At 51.1% G+C, this 17431-nt stretch overlaps 1 protein-coding gene across 8 annotated transcripts in view; it reads left to right on the top strand.

Moving 5' to 3' along the window:
• Nucleotides 1-511: 511 nt before the first annotated feature.
• The window catches only part of PUM1 (pumilio RNA binding family member 1), an 83307-nt gene continuing 66387 nt past the window's right edge, over nt 512-17431 (top strand). For 7 of the 8 annotated variants that reach the window (XM_069035761.1, XM_069035759.1, XM_069035764.1 and 4 more), the window contains exons 1-2: nt 512-636; nt 4569-4942. In XM_069035761.1, coding sequence (XP_068891862.1) covers nt 4580-4942 — 363 coding nt within the window. In that variant the 5' untranslated portion in view covers nt 512-636; nt 4569-4579. The remainder of the gene's footprint in view (nt 637-4568; nt 4943-17431) is intronic. The other variant, XM_069035765.1, reaches the window with a different exon arrangement.

The raw sequence follows: 17431 nt of genomic DNA, 5'->3' as shown, positions 1-17431 counted from the left end.
CAGGGGGGTGCGGGGGGGGGGTTCGGGGTGCCCAGCCTTGGGGGGGCTCAGGCTGTCCCGGCTTGGAGGGGCTAGGTGTGCACAAGCTGGGAGGGCCAAGGCTGGGCGGACTCGGGGTGCACAGACTGGGGGGCCTCGGGCTGGGAGGCTTGGGGTGTCCGGGCAGCGGGGTGCGGAGGGTTCAGGCTGCCCGGACTAGAGGGGAAATCAGGATGCCCAGGCTGGGGGGGCTCCGCCACATCCCCGCCATCCCAGCGAGCGCTGGTGGCGGTGCCAGCGGCAGCGCGGGGCAGAACGCGGGGCTGTGCCCGCACCCCCGGCCGGGGCAGGGGCCACACGGGGCGGGCGCTGCGGGCTGACCCCAGCGTGGGCAGGGGGGCAGGGTCGGGGTACAGCCCGGGCACGTCCCGGTGCGGTCCATGCCGAGCCACCCCACCCTATCCCACCCGGTCCCTCCCCGTCCCTCACGGTCCCTCCCGCCCGTCCCGGCGGCGCTGGAGCGGCCTCGCCTTCCCGTGGTGCAGCGCGGCCGCGGCCCCGCCGCGCCGCCATGTTGTCGGAGTGAGCGGCCGGGGAGAGGCAGCGGCGAGCGGCCGGGGGGGGCCCGGCATCCGTCTGCATCCGAGCGCTCCGCCCGTGAGTACCGGCCCGGGGCCGGCCCCGCCGCGCCGCGGACCCCCGCGGACCCGCCCGTGGGCGCATATTGGCGGGGGGCGCGGGAGGAGCGGCCCCAGGCCGCCCCGAAGGCGAGCGGCGGCGGGGGCGCTGCGCCGGCGCTCCCGCCCGGCTCCGTGTCGGGGCCGCGGCCTGGGCCCATTGTTAGCGGGGAGGGGGCGCGGGGGGACCCCCGGGCCCCGAGCGCGGCCCCGCGGGCGCTCCGGTAACGGGGACGGGGGTTATTGTTGGGGGGGCGCGGGCCCATCCCGGCCCCCACCCGCCTCCCCCCGGGCCCGGCCCGCCGGGGGCTCCCCCTTCGCCTGTGGGGCTCCCCCGCTCCCGGGGAGGGTCTCCCCTTTCTCCGGGAGGGGTTTAACCCCGGGGGCCTCCCCCTGCTCCCGGGGGTTCAATCCCAGGCGGCTCTGTCGCTCCGGCCGAGGCCTCGCTTTGTTGCCCCGGGGGCTCCGAGGGGGTGGTTGGGTTCCTTCCCTCCAGCTTTTGGGGGGGGGTTCGGCGGCTCTGGGGGTCCCTGGAAGAGGAGGGGGTCGGGGCTGGCAGCGGGAGGGAGGAAAAAAGCGGACAATCCTTTTGGATGTGCTGGGTGACCCTGGGGGTTTTGTGTTTGTGTGGGTTCCCCCCCCCCCCTTGTTTTTATCTCGTGCTCACATAACAACAGCCTCGGCCCTTGTGAGCTGCAAACTTGGAATTTTAAGAGCCTCTCGCCCCAACCTGAGAAATGCTCTGATTTTTTGTTTGTTGTTGTTGTTGTTTGCTTTGGTCAATGTTTAATAACTTTGTTCGGAGCAGAGATTTTTATTAGGCAGATCATGAGTAAGGAATTTCCTTTCTTAAGAGGGATGGAGGTGTGGAGTAAGGGGGACCGTGGGTCCTCCAGGGTTTTAATGCTGCTTTTGGGAATCCGATGGGTCAGGAATTCAGTGCTGCGTCCCCCCAGGTTTTCAGGAAAACACAGGGATAACGTTAAAAGTTCTGCTAGGCCACACAGCTCTCAAACAATGGCTCTGCTTTCATTTCCAGTGGAACTTTCCAAAAAAAACCCACCCAGCCCAAACTCCTCTGCTCTGGGGTTGAACTTTTTTGGAACGGGCGTTTTACACCGTGTTCATTTTGTAATAATCTGTGACTTTGAGGGGAATATGGAACCAGGGCCGTGGAGCCGGGCTCTGCGTGGATTAGAGCTCCTTTATTCAGTGTTGTCACCACCGGTGCTTCAGACTTGCAGGGAGATTTCTCCCAAGTTTTCTGTCGTTTGTGGAATGTCCCATAATGGGAAGCGTTCTGCCTGCAGCGATAGCACGGAGCTCTTCATTTCCACGCTGTGTTTTCATCCAGGGAAAAGCAGAACCGCCTGCCCTGAGCGCGGTGTAGCAGCGTGGAAGCCTTTGTTTGCAAATCCGGGATTCTGCCCAGCGAACGCTTTCACCTGGGAAAAGTTGATCCTCTATTTTTAGGAGGAGTTGGGGAATGAAAGGAGGCTCTGGAGGCCCTGCGGGTTTGCGAGTGCCCGTGTGGGTGACTGCGCGTATTCCCGGGGCTCCGGGAGCTGTGAATGACAGGATTCAGCTGTCCCGCTGCCTCGAACGCGGCATTCCCATCAAAACGCGCCTTGGAACTCCACTTGGAACTACCCACAGTGCTCCCTTCCCCTTTGCTCCCTTTCAAAATGTCGCCTTTGCCAAGTTTTCCGCTCGTGTTCGGAGCAGCCCAAAGAGGAAGCGTCTGGGAGCAGCCTCTCCTTAAATCCATTGACTGAGATTTTCTGGACCCTCCCCGATTTTTATGAGAACACCTTTATTAACCCAGAAATTAATTAGTGCCTGTGGACAGAGGGACCCGCAGCCTTTTGAGGGAGCAAAGGCTGTGGCAGTGCAACTTTGTACCTTGTTTTGCACTGGAAATGGGCTTGTCACAATCTTAGAGATACTGGAAATTTTTTTGGTGGGGATTCATAGTATCTTCCTTTGTTTGTTTTTTTTTTTTAAAGTCTGCCCTGAGATAACTTGTAACTTCCTTTCAAGAGGCCGCTCAGATCTCACTGCTTCAGTTAATACGCACCTCAGTTTGATGATAAATGAATTTCTTACCATTAATTACTTTTTTTTGTTGTCCTTATTGCATAGAGGAGCTTGAGTGCTTCATGTGATGTCGCTGAAGGATTTTGGTACTGTTTGCTAAAGTGAAACTAAGAGGAAAATGCCATTAATTTGAGCTGTAGTCTTGAAATCACTCAAGATTTAGTCATATCGTGTTTTCAGTGTTTTTTTTAAGTATTTGGGGAAGGTGGTGATTTCCAGACTCTTTGAAAGCCGGAGGAGTGAGTCCTGTTGGGTGTCCCTGGTATTTAAGTTGTGAGTGTATAAAAAGCCCTGCAGAGTGGCCGTGGGGGCTGTGTGTGCGTGTGCAGCAACAAATTACGTTGGAGGTGCAATTAAAAAACCTGATCTCTGCAGTTTTTAGAGTCATTTTCCTCTGAATATTAACCCTGTGCTCAGTTTGTGGGGCAAACCTGGCAAAGTTTGGTCAAAGATAGGGCTGGGCTTTTTTATTTTGGTGTCCCCACTGTTAGTAAATTGTTCTTGGAAGTTGTTTGTAGTAGCTGAGTGTTGTTCAGGGCTACTACGAGGAGCAGGGAGGGAACAGAGCCGCCTTTCATGCCCCTGGAGCTGCTGGCAGGAGCAGGGCCAAGGTCTGCAGCCACCAAGGTACAACAGTAAAACATCCTGGGGCTGCTCTGCAGCTGTGCCAGGAGGTTCTCAGGGCTCCACCACCCCAATTTCATCCTCAGAACTCTCGGTGGGGCTGCATTTAGGTACCCGAAGTCATAAATGATTGATCTTTTTAATAAAGATTAATTCAGACTATCCCATGCCTTTAAAAATGAGTTTGACTTGTGTGTGAGCGTTATAGAGCAGGGGGAAACACTTCGCTGTTCACACCTGTAGTGTCTTTATTGCTCTGATAGTCCTGCCTTAAAATAACAAACAGACTTCTGTGGTTTTGTGCTGTTGGAATGTTATCAAAATATTTGGGGAATGGGATGTTAATGAGTTGCTTCAGCTTAATCTGCAGGCCTCCCTCCTGCACGCAGATCGTTTGGATGTATGCAAAGCGTTTGGGGTGTTTCATTTATTGGGGTGTTTCATTTATTGGGGTGTTTCATTTATTGGGGTGTTCACTGAAAATGTGTTGGAGTTACTCAGTTTCCCCCAGTGCCACCGACAGCGGGACCAGCAGTGCTGGCTGTGCCTGCTCTGGAAAGTTCTGCCAAGGTCCCAGGTTTGCTGCTCTTTCTCCAGGGAATTTCATAAAGCTTGTCCATGGCTTTTACTGCCTTCTGAGTTAGCAGGGAGAGTGCACGTCACGCTTGGGACTTCATGAGCTGTACGAGCAGAAATCCAGGATTTTAAGTTTGCATTGCAAAAAAAAAACCAACCCAAAACCAAACTGTTGCTTTGCATGACTGAGGGAATACTTTGGGATAGAATGGGATACAGGAGGCCTCGAGTGTTTGTATGGATGGGGGGCCTGGCCTCTTTTGCCAGGTGTCAATGGGCACGGCAGGTTCTGGGGGGGCTTTCTTTTGGGGGCTTTTTCCCAGCAGTTTTCCAGTCAGCGTGTTGCCGTCGCAGAAGCTGCCATTCTGCTGCTCCCTCACGGGCATCCTGTGTACCCTGCTAACCCCGTGCAGCACAGAATGTGGGATTTCTGGGCGGTTTTAGTGATATTTTAGCTGCTGGGTTCACGGAGCGAGGGAGTGTTGAAGGAGTCACGTTTGCCACAGCGATGTTCCCCTGCCAGTCACAAGATGGGTGTGTTACTAAACACGCAGAGCCGCAGCTGGGAGGATTTCATGTCTCTTCTCCCTCTCTTTCCCCATCTCCCCCCTGCAGGTGTTGGTGGAATGAGCGTAGCGTGCGTTTTGAAGAGAAAAGCAGTTCTGTGGCAGGACTCGTTCAGCCCCCACCTGAAGCAGCACGCCCAAGACACAGCCAACCCCACCATGCCTGTGGTACTGACATCTGGCACAGGCTCGCAGGCTCAGCCACAGCCAGCTGCAAACCAGGCCCTTGCAGCAGGGACACACTCCAGCCCCGTGCCGGGATCCATAGGAGTGGCGGGGCGCTCCCAGGACGACGCCATGGTGGATTATTTCTTCCAGAGGCAGCACGGGGAGCAGCTCGGGGGAGGAGGCAGCGGCGGCGGCGGCTACAACAACAGCAAACACCGCTGGCCCACCGGGGACAACATCCACGCAGAGCATCAGGTAGAGAACCGCTCCCAGCTTTCCAAAGGCAGCCCTTCAGGCTTCTCAGAGATGCTTTTCGTGGTGCTCTTCTAAAGCTGGAGCTGGTTCTGGTGGAGTTGGAATGGCAACAGTGGTGCTGTTTGTTTTCTCTCTTCGGGGTGGCGGTGCCCTGGTAGCTCTGAGCTGAAAGGTTTCTGCTCTTGAGGGTGTTGAAATCCCAAATCCCAGTCCACTCTCTGTGACAGTCAAATGCATGTTTACAAAATTCATGGCTCCCTTTATTGATTTTTTTTTTTTTTCCTGATGTGTGAACCAGCATAGCCGTGACTGCTGCTGCTGCTGCTGCTTTTTGAATCTGTTGCTGTAGTTAAATAGTTCTTATGTAATGGTATTACAAAACTGCCAATGCATGTAGGCTGGGCTTTTACCATTCCCAGTATTGGAAAACACAGTAGTGGAAGTTGCTGGAGATGTGTTTGACTGGGTTTCTTTGCTTTGGGGTTGGGTTTTTCTGGTTATCTTTTAGAGGGGGAGGTGGTGATGATGTGCTTAGCTGAGCTGAGAAGAGCAGCTTTAAGAGTGTCACCAACCAGTGGTTTTAGGAACTTCTTAGAGCCACTCAGAGTCTCTGAAGGGGTAGTGGGCCAGGCTGTGCCAGTAGTGGTGTTTACTAGAAGTCCTTTCAGCAGTTGCATTGTGAGTTGTGCTGGAGTTGAAGGAGCGGCTGACTCACTCCTCTCTGTCTGTGACCTGTAACTCACTCATCAAAGACACACAAGTGCTTCCTCTCCGAGGCAGCAGAACCCGAGTGTAAGCACATTTTAAAGCAGAATGATCCCCACAAATATTGCCAGGGCAGCAGACACAAAGCTTTTGCAACCTTTATGAACATCTGCTGCCTCCAGTTTCTGGAATCAAAGCGGCCCAGCCCTCGCTCCTCTGCTGTGCCTCCCCAGGGGATGTGTTGCCAACCAGACCATTTAAAAGCAAACATTGCAGGGAATTTTGCAACCTCACTGGACGCAGCGTGTACATCAACAAAGAAATAAACCCGAGTGCCCTGTTAATTTGTTCTGGAAGAAAAATCACGTAAAATACTGCAATATGGGCTGAGGAGCTAGAAGAATATTGATGGAGAAACACAGTATTTAGGTATCACTTCAGAAGAAATAACTGTGTTGAAACAGATGTGATTTTTCTGTTTATGATCCAAGTTTTCGGTCACTGACTGTAAAACTTGTTTCAAGAGACATCAAAGCCAGAGATCTTAAGTGTTTTAAGTTGTGTAAGGAACAGTAAGCAAGAATTTCTTACTGCAAACTTGTAGGTTTTTCAAATCAAAGCAGCCACGCAGTCTTGGGGTGGAGATGGCTGGGCAGGGACTGCTATTGTTTGGGCATTTTGTGGCAAGATGACTTCATGAATTAAAATGATGTCATAAATTCTCAATCCTCTTTTCCTCCAGCTCACACTTTCATCTTCCTTTCACTGCAAATCCCTGAAAGCAAAGACAACAAAACTCACTGGAGATAAGGGGGGTGGGGACAGGGCACTCCAAGCTTGCAGTCATTAAAAACTCTCCTGGTATTTGAACTTTTATTTATTTAATAATGGAAAGACATAAACTTTCACTGAAACAAAAGAATCCTGCCTGTTCCAGAGGCTTGCCCTGTTGTCAGCAGAAGTGTTGCTCAGCTTGATTTTCTTCAGTAATATAATAATAATCCACTAATAAATAAACCAGTTAATGAAAGGAAAGCTCATTAACTTATGCTAGTTTAAATGAACTTCTCAGATGCAGTTCCTGTATTGTGTGGAGGCAGGACAGTGGTGAGGAGGTTGTGTGGACAGAGCACACCTGCAGGCTGGAGCTCACAGGGTGCTGCGTGATGCTCTCTCAGCTTCCCCTGCGAGTTCTGTCAGCTGAGGCTCAGGAAATGCCCACCAGAGCACAATTAACGTCAGGGGTTTTATCTCTTCTGCTTCCTGCTGCCTTTTACGTTGCCTGTCACATATTTATCACACAGTCCCCATGGCTTTGCATTCAGTGCCCATCTCTAAACCAATCTTTGTGTTTAATTTCTTCCAAGTCAGCTCTCAGGTGGGGCACTAACCCTGTTCTCCTCTGTCTCATTTGGTACCAGGTGCTCCAGTGAGTGCTGGGCACTTTCACCAGTGTTTATTGCTCCATCCCTCTTTTTCCATGGTTCTCTGCCTCAGGGTTTTACTCCTGGTTTTTCAGAACGTAGGATCTGTGTAATCCTAACACTGCCATTCTTTCTGACTTCTTGGCCACCTCCACATCTGCTTCTTAAATTATAAATTCCTTGGAGCAAGGACTAATCTTAGGCGTGCAAAATGATTTAATTCAGTTTGGGCTTAGCTGGGGTAGAATTGAATTTGGCCTGCAAGAACAGAAGTGGAAGGAAATTCTGGGACATGCAGGGAGGTGGGGAATCATGATGGATGTCTCCCGACTCTCAGTTTCTTATGGATACACTTTTATTACTGTACTTCTCATTTTAGACTTTCAGAGATCGTGCAGTGAGGGCCCAGCCTTGAAGACTGGTTAGGAAACTCAGTAGCTGAAAGATAATGGGAAGACAGAAAAAAACCCCAATTATAGGCTAATATAGGTTAATGTCTGCCTAGAGCTTGGGAGGTCGTAATTAAAGGTTTTATTAAAATTAAAAAGGATTTTAATTGTTGAATCCCAGATTCTTTTTGTTGCGTGTGTAGGCAGACGTGTGTCTGTTGGTGATAATGCTCCGGTGGCTTTCACCAAATGATGGCATTTCGTGGTGCTATTAAACAGCCAGGAGTGCTGTGAGTCACAGCTGAGCTCAGTATCCTGGTTTTTTGTGGGTTTTATTGTGCTGTTCTTCCTGGTCACTTTGGCAGCTCTGGGAATTGAGCTGAGGGTGGCTTTAGCAGGGATGGCTTAAGGAAAAGTTTCACTCCTCCCGAGGAAGGGAGGAGAGAAGCTCCTTCCTGGTGGTGTCCTCTCCTTGTGAGCAACAGGAAAATGCTGGGTCTTGTTTGCATTTTGCTTCGATACTTTCTTTTCCTGTTGCATTTTCCCCTTCTCCTCTGGCAGGTGTGTTTGTGGTCGAGTTTCTGTATAAAATAAACAATTAAAGGTGCCCCAGTCATTTCACGTAGTCAGGTATCAAAGGTTCACCATCCACACAAAAAACTTGTGCTACAAGGTCTTCTTTGTCCCTGCAGACACTGAAGTGGTGGTGGAATCAGACTTCTGATTTCCTCAGATCTCCTGAGCAAACTCCCAGCTGTTTGCAGCTTCAAATCCTTAATCACCAGCCTTCCACGGAAGACACTTAACTGCAAATTTTTTCTCTTTTTAACCACAAAAAGCAGCAGGATGAGGTTGAGTGTCAGGGTCCCCCAGTAATTTTAATATTCCAGTGAGCAGCTCTGGGCTGTCTGATGCCCTGTTGCTGTTGGGCAGAGAGTTACCCTGGCTGCAGTGGGTAAATAAACAGTTTGTGGGCTGTTTATCCAGCAAAAGCCATGGATAGGGGTCAGCACATCACGTAGGTAGGGTACAGGATGGTTCCAGGTGAGGAATGGCCTGGGTTGCATCTGCCTTGGTTATGAAAGGCTGCACAGATCTCCTCACAAACCCAAACAGCCTCTGCTGCTGGGCAGAGTGAAAAGACACTCGGGATATTCAGCTGGGACAAGTTATCAACACTGAGCAGGTTTTTAGGAAAATTGGCCGGGTTTTCTTGGCTGGGGCCTCCTGTGGCTCGTGCGTGCGTGTGCTTGAACTGAAGGGAGAGTTCCTGTGGTGGTGGTCCCTCTGGAATTGCAGTCCGTGGATATACTTAGACTGTCTGAATTGCACTGGGGTAGTGTGGGAGTTGCTTAGTAGAAGCAAATGATTTTAGGCATTTGCTTTCTCTCAGAGCATGTTTAATTAATAATTGGAGACAATAGAACTCTGCAGGGATGGTCTTGGTGAATGTGGGGAATTTTTCACATGGAGTGAGTGAAGAATAGTGAGCACAACAGGGCTGGGACTGGGGTTTCTGCTCAGTTTTGCCTTTTGGCAGTGTGACCATGCGAGTTCTTCACTGGGAGCTGGGATTTGAGTGCAGACAGAAGGTAATTCTGGCAGCTGCCCTTCTGGAGCACGGCTCCTCCAGCCAGGCTGCTGGATCTGAGCGTGTTCGACAGTGTTGGTACTGCTGGCAGGCACCACAACCAGAGCTTGCCTGAAAGTTGTGGTGAAATCCTCTAAAAAGATCCTGGAAGCAAAGGAAGCCCTGGTGTTTGTTCTTCCAAAGGGAAATACTGTTTAAGTGATGCTTAACTCTTAGGACAGAGATTTTGCCCCATCCCTGGCAGTGTCCAAGGCCAGCTTGGACGGGTCTTGGAGCAGCCTGGGATAGTGGAAGGTGTCCCTGCCCATGGCAGGGGGTGGAATGAGCTGGGATTTTAGGTCTCTTCCATCCCAAACCATTCCAGGATTTCTGATGTGCCTGTGGAAGTGTGCTCCAAATAATTGGACGTGTTGTCTGTGCTGGGGTTGAAGGTATGGGGTGAGTCCCTTGTCACACAAACCGTGTGACAGCACACGTGGCTCAGCTCTTGAAGGTGGTTTCTGACCTCTTGTTCCATTAAACCCGTTGAGTTTTCATGGGAACTTCCTGTATCCTGGTGGACTGGTCAGGGCTTTCCTTCCCTGGCACCGAAAGGGCTGTGCTAATTTGATACCCACATAATTTGAAATATTATTCCTTGCTGAAATGAAATGTCTGGTTTGGCTGATCTGTTTCACAGAGATTTCTCCATAGTGAAGGGGAAGCTTGGGAGGGGAACTGGAGCATTTACTTTGGTTTTCTGCTTTGTGATGCCCTCTGGAAACTTCTCCTGAGGTAGAAGGAGCACGAGTAGATTGGCTTAGTTGGTTATTTCAGGTTGGAAAATCCTTGTGATATACGAGGGAGAGAAAACACTCTGAAACGTTCAGAAAGTTACTTTGAGACTATTTCCTCCAAACCCATGGACTTTACTATTCTGATGGGCAGCTGCAGATAAGATTGTCCAGATGGGATTGCCCAGGTGACCTCCTGTGCTGCTGTTGGGATTTCTCCGTGGGTGTTGCTCTTGTGCTCTGCTTCCTTGTCATGGTGCTCACTCAGGAGGAGCAAAGCCACTTTCACACTACTGAATTAACAAATTTCAGTGCTTCCAGAAGACTTCAGGTATTTCAGTGATTATCTTGTACAGGTGTGCTTTGAAAAGAGGTTTATTACAGAACTTGTCCTGCTTGTTTTCTCCTCCCCTCTCCCCAGCTTTGCTCTCCCCTTAGCAGCTCGTTTGTGGTTTGCTGAGTTGCTGTGACCTCCTTGTGTTTCTGCAGAGCAGGTTGTGATCCTGGGAGCATTTTTGTAAACGGGTGAAGCTTTGCAGTCCATCCCCAGCCACCCAGTCCATGGCCAGCTGCCTCTTCCTCACAAATCATTTCGGCCACTAATCAGAAATCTCGATAAAAGGCTGGTGCAGAGCCCTGTACTAAAGAGCTGGTGCAGAGCACTGTCTCTGGCTTGCCTGGCTCTGAGAACTCCCTCTTAGGTGTCTCAGGGACGATTCCCAAGCTGTTTTCCCTGGGTGCTGATGTCAGGCTGAACAGCCGCTCCTTTGTGCGGCTGCCATGTGATGCTGCTCCCTCCCGGCAAGGAGCTGCTCTCAGCTCTCCTGTTACCCCTGCCTTTGTTAGGGATAACTTCTGTTCCAGGGCAGTTGTTTTTATTGGGAACATCTGGCCGTGGTTCTCCTCCTGTTCAGACTTTGATTCTGGGGTGAAACTCGGCCGTTGTGGAACTCTCAGTGTGGCACGAGGCCGCTCACGTCTGTTCTGCCAGAGGTGCCTTGGCACCTTAAACATTAAACATTGCTGCATCCCTTTCCCACATCTTTTCCCTCTGCATTTAAACCTGGGAAGGGTCAGAGTAGGGCTGGGAGTGAAAGGAAAAGCCCCCCGTGGTCAGATCTTAGCGTGGCCCCGAGCGCTTGCACAAACCTGCTGATCCAGGCACGCGCCTGGGATGCAGAAGGTGCTTTTCCCAAAGTACTGCCAGCTCCAGCAGTACAAAATGAAGGTTGTTTCTTACCTAATCCCGTGTTTTTGAATCCTGCTCCCCAGTATGTGCCTGAGACATGGCAGGGTAACCTAAATTCCGCGTTAATGAAGCGCTTCCCATGGTGGATAAAATGGGAGGAAAAACGTAATTAGCTAACGAAGGAGAGCCCCTCTGCAAGGCTGCCTTTCCTGCAGTTATTTCTGTCCCCTGAATCATTAATCAGCCTGGCCCAGTGCCAGGGATAGCATTAGCCAATCTGCAATTTCAGTGGCTTTTTGCTTCCAGAGCTAATGGTAGTAGCAATTCTAACCATGAATCCTTTACTACAAAAATAGTAGTTAAACCACCTAATCCTGTCTAATACTTGTGACTTCACATTCTTTCTTTACCCACTATTGTTATGGGAGAAGACTAAAAATAGTGCAGTAATCATTTGATGGAACAACATATTTTAACCCTGGATCTGGCTGGTAGTGGCAGACCTGTTGTGGAGCGTGTGATGCTTTCCTTGCTGTCAGCTGAGGAATGCAATTCCCCTCTCCTGGATGCTATAAATGTGTCTGTGAATGCACTCAGAGCTGGTATTTTTTGAAATAACCTTCTGTGTGAGCTGTTCAAACAAGGCAAACTCAAGCAGCCTCCCCCAGCTGAAGGAGGATTTGTTTCCATCTGAAATTTGTAAACCTTTAGTTCATTTCAAGAGCTTTTAACAATTGTGAGTATGTGAATCAAAGTATTCAGCTGTACTTTTTGGTTTTCTCCTCTCCATTCTAAGGATGTTTCTTGGTTTTGGTTCTTCCTGTCTCAGTTCTGGTGTTTTTGTAGTCATGTTGACTTTTTTTTTTTTTTTTGAGGGATGTTTTACTAGAGAAGTGTTTGGTTTGAGTTTTTTGTTGCTTTTTTTTTTTATTGCAAATTGAGCAAGACTTAAAACGTGGAGGGCAAATGGATGGAAATGTTGCGTTCACACTTGCAGAGTACCCAGGAGTTAAAAATAAATATCCAAGGAATAATCCCCCTTTGGAGGTGCTCTGGATAAGCACCTGGAGTGTACAAACAGGGAGAACTTGGAATCTTTTGGAATCTTTCCTCTCCTGTTTTGTCACAGAAACAAAACAAGTGCTGTTGGATCTTCAAGGCCAGGTTGGAAAGAACTTGGAGCAACCTGGCCCAGTGGAAGGTGTCCCTGCAACAAGATGGGCTTTAGGGTCTTTTCCACCCCAGATCAGTCTGGAATTCTGGCATCTTGGAGCTGAGGAATCAGGACATTTCTCTATCCTGAGACATGTAACAGTAATACAATTTCCCACATTTCTCTGCAGCAGTGGAGGAGCAAAACAAGAGGTTCCCCAGCAGGGTGGGACCTGCAACCCTGTGCAGAGCTGAGATCCTGTGAGGCTCCTCCAGGCTCCCCAAGAGCTCAGCCAGCAGCAGGAATGAGCCCTTCCCGTGGATTTGTGGTCCCAGCACCCATCCCTTGCCGTGCTTTTGCTTGCCAGGATGGCAAAGACGAGCTCAGGGTGCTTGGCCCAGAATTCCTTGTGGAGGTTTCTGTGGGATTCCCTGGAGCTGGTTTGCAGGGCTGAGGGCAGCACTGGACCCTGTCATTTACTGGAGATCAAAGGAATATTGAAATCATCCATTTACATGTTCCAGCTTCAGGAATTCCTGGCTTTGCAGGGCCCGTCCTGTGTCCTGCCTCGGTGGGAGCAGATCCCTCCTGGCCTGGAGGGGAACTGGGGGAGAACAAATGCTCCAGTGTGAGGGAGGGAAATGGATCCTGGGGTGAGGAAGGGCTGGGAAAAGGGAAGGGCAGCCTTGGACATGGGGCCACGTGAGGAGCAGGGAATGAGGGAGTGGGAACCTGGAGAGCTGGGGCTGGCAGGGGTTTGGTTTGGTTCCCCTCTGACAGCATTTGCTACAGAAGCAGAGAATTTAACCCCTCTTCAGTCACTGTTACCCCCACTAAATGCAGGCATTTGATCTGTTTTATGTTCAACATCAGAAAATAAAAAACCATAAATCTGGCTTCATGGTGCACGTTTAGAGACAATTTAGTTAAGATCATCACTGGAATATTTCTTAGCTGGTTATTTTTTAGCTTCTGTTACTCCAAAGGAACTTCTGGATAGTTTTCTATTTTTTTTTTTCTCTCCTGTATGCCTGATTGTTTTATTTCTTTGTTTAATTCCACTTGCCTTTTGCTTCCTGGGAAACATCACTTGTATAAGGAGGAAGAAAAAGAATCCTTTGGGGTTGAGAGTGAAATTTAGCCTTGGATAGTTTTGCTGCTTGTCTGTGCAGGTGAATGTAAATTCTACATAAATGAGGATTCCTTAATATATAAAAGACCGGTGTACAATCCCCTGGGATACCTGAAATGTGGTACAGCCTTGCACTTGGAATTTATATGTAAAGGTCATTTTAGCAACCATATTTGCTTATTATAAGGTGCAGTATTACCACAGATTGTTGACATTAATATTTACCTAAAATTACAATTCAGCTACTTCGCTGGTGGCTCTCAGGGCATGAAAAACCCCCTTGGATTATTCTAGAATAAAAAATACGGTCCTGGAAATCTGCAAAGTAAATTCCCTGTTGTTCTCATGCTAATTTGTCAGGCCTTCAGCTCCCTGTTTAGCAATCAGAAGGACAGTTTGGGGCCCTGGTTGCTGTTAATTTCACTGAGTGCACAATCCCTTCTGACAGGTGCCATTCCCCCTGGGCCTGGCTGTTTGCTGGCACCAAATGAAGCGCAGCTTGCAGCACCAGCAGGGCCCTGGCTCCTGTCAGGAGCTGCTTCCCCTGGGCCTTGGTGCTGCTGCAGCTTTGGGGGATCGTGGAATCGTGGAGTTCTGTGCTTTTGTGGGATCTCAGGTGGTGTGGGTTGGAAGGGAACTTAAAGCTCATCTCCTTTCACCCCTGCCCTGGCAGGGACACCTCCCACTGTGCCAGGCTGCTCCAGCCCCAATGTCCAGCCTGGCCTTGGGCACTGCCAGGGATCCAGGGGCAGCCCCAGCTGCTCTGGCAATTCCATGCCAGCCCCTGCCCACCCTGCCAGGGAACAATTCCTGCCCAAGATCCCACCCAGCCCTGCCCTCTGGCACTGGGAAGCCATTCCCTGAGTCCTGGCCCTGAATCCCTTGGCCCCAGTCCCTCTGCAGCTCTCCTGGAGCCCCTTTAGGCCCTGCAAGGGGCTCGGAGCTCTCCCTGGAGCTTCTCCTCTCCAGCTGAGCACCCCCAGCTCTCCCAGCCAGGCTCCAGAGGGGCTCCAGCCCTGCAGCAGCTCCATAGGCCCTTTGGGGCTCATCCTTTGCTGTGTTGCAGTTTTTTACCCCAGGGGACACCAGAGCCTGTTTTGGGGTGCTGTCTTAGAGCTGGAGCAGGAGGGGTTTGGTCCCAGTCCCTGTGTAGGGGTTGTTCCCTCCTCTGTCACTCTCCAGGGTGATCCAGACCTTGGACCTTTGGTGATGTCTGTGATGAGCATCTGAGTCTTTGCTCTTCTTTGTGAGACAACTTGGAAAACTTAAATCTGTGTCAGGGTGTGTTATGGGGGGCTCACAGGCAGGGAAAAGTGTCTTGCCTGGGTTTGTGGGGTGAGCAGAAGGCCCAGTGCCACATGGTACCAGCACACAGAACATCTCACCTGCTGCAGTTGTGCTCTGTCCCCGTCTGGTACAGCTGTATCTGTTCAGAAGTGTTCCAGACAGGGACAAGGACTGGTGTCTGGGTAGCTTTGGGACAATGAAAGCATTTGCTTCTGAGTTGTTTCCACTGAGTGTTGTGATGCTGAGGCTGTCTGATCTTATTTAGAAAGAAATAAAGTGCAGTTGTCCTGTGTAGGGTGGCTGCCTGACATGAATGAGCTGCTCGAGGGGCTGGAAAATCCCTGTGAACGTGTTTGGGTCGGAGCTGCTGAGAGGCTCCTCTGCATTGTGTGAGAAACAGGTTTGCAGTTTCTGCAGTACAGAAAGAGCTGAAAGTACAGGAGAGCTGAAGGCATTCCATGGGTTTTGTCCTCCTGGAACAGGATTGGGTGTCTGCCGTTGGAATTGGGAAAGGCCTCTGGAGCCCCAGTGGGAGGCCAAGGGGGTGGGGAGGATCCACAGGGTGAAAGGACGGGTCCTGCCTGTGGGTCACCACAACCCCAGCAGCTCCAGGCTGGGGCAGAGCCTGGAAAGCTGGGAAAGGGTCAGGGGGTGCTGGTGACAGTCTGAACATGAGCCCAGGTGTGCCCAGGTGTGCCAGAGGCCGCTGGCACCTGGGCTGTGTCAGCAGCAGTGTGACCAACAGGAGCAGGGCAGTGACTGTCCCTGTGCTGGCACTGCTGGGGCATCTCGTGGCAAGAGAGACACGGAGGGGCTGGAGCGAGTCCAGGGAAGGGCCTGGAGCCCCAGGAGCGGCTGAGGGAGCTGGGAAAGGGGCTCAGGCTGGAGCAAAGGAGGCTCAGGGGGGCCCTTGTGGCTCTGCACAAGTCCCTGACAGGAGGGGGCAGCCGGGGGGGTCGGGCTCTGCTGGCAGGGAACAGGGACAGGAGGAGAGGGAACGGCCTCAGGCTGGGCCAGGGGAGGCTCAGGGTGGGCAGCAGCAGGAATTTCCCCATGGAAAGGGTGCTCAGGGATTGGCAGGGGCTGCCCAGGGAGGTTTGGAGTGCCCAGCCCTGGAGGTATCCAAGGAAGGATTCAGGACGTGGCACTGAGTGCTCTGGGCTGGGGACAAGGTGGGGATGGGGCGCAGCTTGGATTTGATGCTCTGGGAGGTCTTTTCCAACCTTCGGTGATTCCATGATTTGGGAGAATGAATGAGATTTAGAGGTCTGACAGAGAGGAATGTGCAGTGAGGAATCCAGCTGTGCCTCAGGGGTGTGAATGAGGAATCCAGCTGTGTCTGTTGGGTGTGCAGTGGGAATCCAGCTGTGTCTGTTGGGTGTGCAGTGGGAATCCAGCTGTGTCTGGCTTTCTCCCATGTTTTTCAGCACAGGTGAGAACTGTGGAAGAGCAGAGGCTGAATTCTCCCCAGCCTCAGGCAGTGCAGTGATCCGGTGTTTTGCTCCAGTTTCTCGCTGGTAGCGAATCCCACTTTGGGACGTGCGCTCCCACTGGGAAGGCAGGGAATGATTTCTGAGTCAGTGGAGTGGCTGGAGCTGCAGTGTGTTACAGTGACACACATTCCTGTATTAGTGTGTGGAAATCGCTCTTCTTGAATGAGATTTACATAATTCCTGAGTGCATCCACGCGTTTCATGGCAAGGGGAGGGATGTTCTTGTGCAATGAAGCTGCTTTGGAGCTTGGTCAGGAGCGTGGTGCTCATGTCCAGAGCCTTCATTTGGTGAGGTGGGGTTTCAGAGGGAGCTGGCTGGAGTTCTGTGTGATCAGAAATGAGGAATTCCCTTCCTGGAAGGCAGGAGTTGGTTCCTGTGAGGATGTGCACCGTGCATCCCTTTCCAGAGGCACGGCCTGCCTGGAATAGGCTGGAACGGGGGTGCAGCCTCGGGGTGCTGCTGGCTGAGAGCAGGAGTCAGGTTTGGTTGGATCACTTCTGAAGCCATTGGGACTCCAGCTGCCCTCTCTTTGTGCCATTCCTGGTTGCTGAGGTTTGTGGAGCTCTCGTGTCCCTCCAAGGAGCCAGGTTGTCACGTCGTACCCGGGTGTCAGGGCATCGCTTCCCCGTGCAGCCGATTGATCTTGGCGTTGTCTTCTGGATTTCTTTCAAATCTCTGGTTCAGTGGTGAACCACATTTTCTGGTGATCAAATCTCATCGGCGTCAGTGCTCATCTGGGGAGAAGTTCTCTCTCTGTGGAGCTCCTTGTTTCTCGTGTTTACACCATCCTGACTCTGCTCTGTGCTCCTCAGAGCTCGGGGATCCTTAACAAGAACAGATCCTGACGAGGTGGAACATCATCTCCGTTGTTTAGGAATCCCTGACTTCTGGAATCCAGAGGTGTTGGAGTCATGGCTTTGGCTTTGTGTTCTGCTGTTTCAGACCCTTTGTTCTTCCTGAAGGGGAAATGCAGGAGCCCTGTGATGTTTGTGTGCAGTAAGGTGAAAATGTGTTGCTATTTAACGTTTCAGGAGTTGAGAAATGGGAAAAGGATCTTTTGGGTGCCGTCTTTGAAAATCCAATAAATAGATCCAATCATCAGTGAAGATAAAGGAACTGTGTGACTGAGAGTGTTCATATGTTTGAGCACAGAGTGCCCAAAATCAGGCACAAGGACCTGATGTAGAAAATACTTTTATCCATATTTGTTAGGGCTTTTGAAAGAGAGATGATGAGCGATGTGACTGAATTATCTGTCAATTAGTAATTTCTTCCATTACCTCACCTCTGATAGCTGATAGAGAAGGCAGTTTTTCTTTTCTGCTTTTCTCAGTGGCTGGGGTAAAGGATCT

Source organism: Aphelocoma coerulescens, chromosome 23, assembly GCF_041296385.1.
Source record: "Aphelocoma coerulescens isolate FSJ_1873_10779 chromosome 23, UR_Acoe_1.0, whole genome shotgun sequence".
Classification (NCBI taxonomy): Eukaryota; Metazoa; Chordata; class Aves; order Passeriformes; family Corvidae; genus Aphelocoma; species Aphelocoma coerulescens.
The sequence above is the reverse complement of the archived record's forward strand: the minus strand, read 5'-3'. Positions and strand labels throughout refer to the sequence as shown.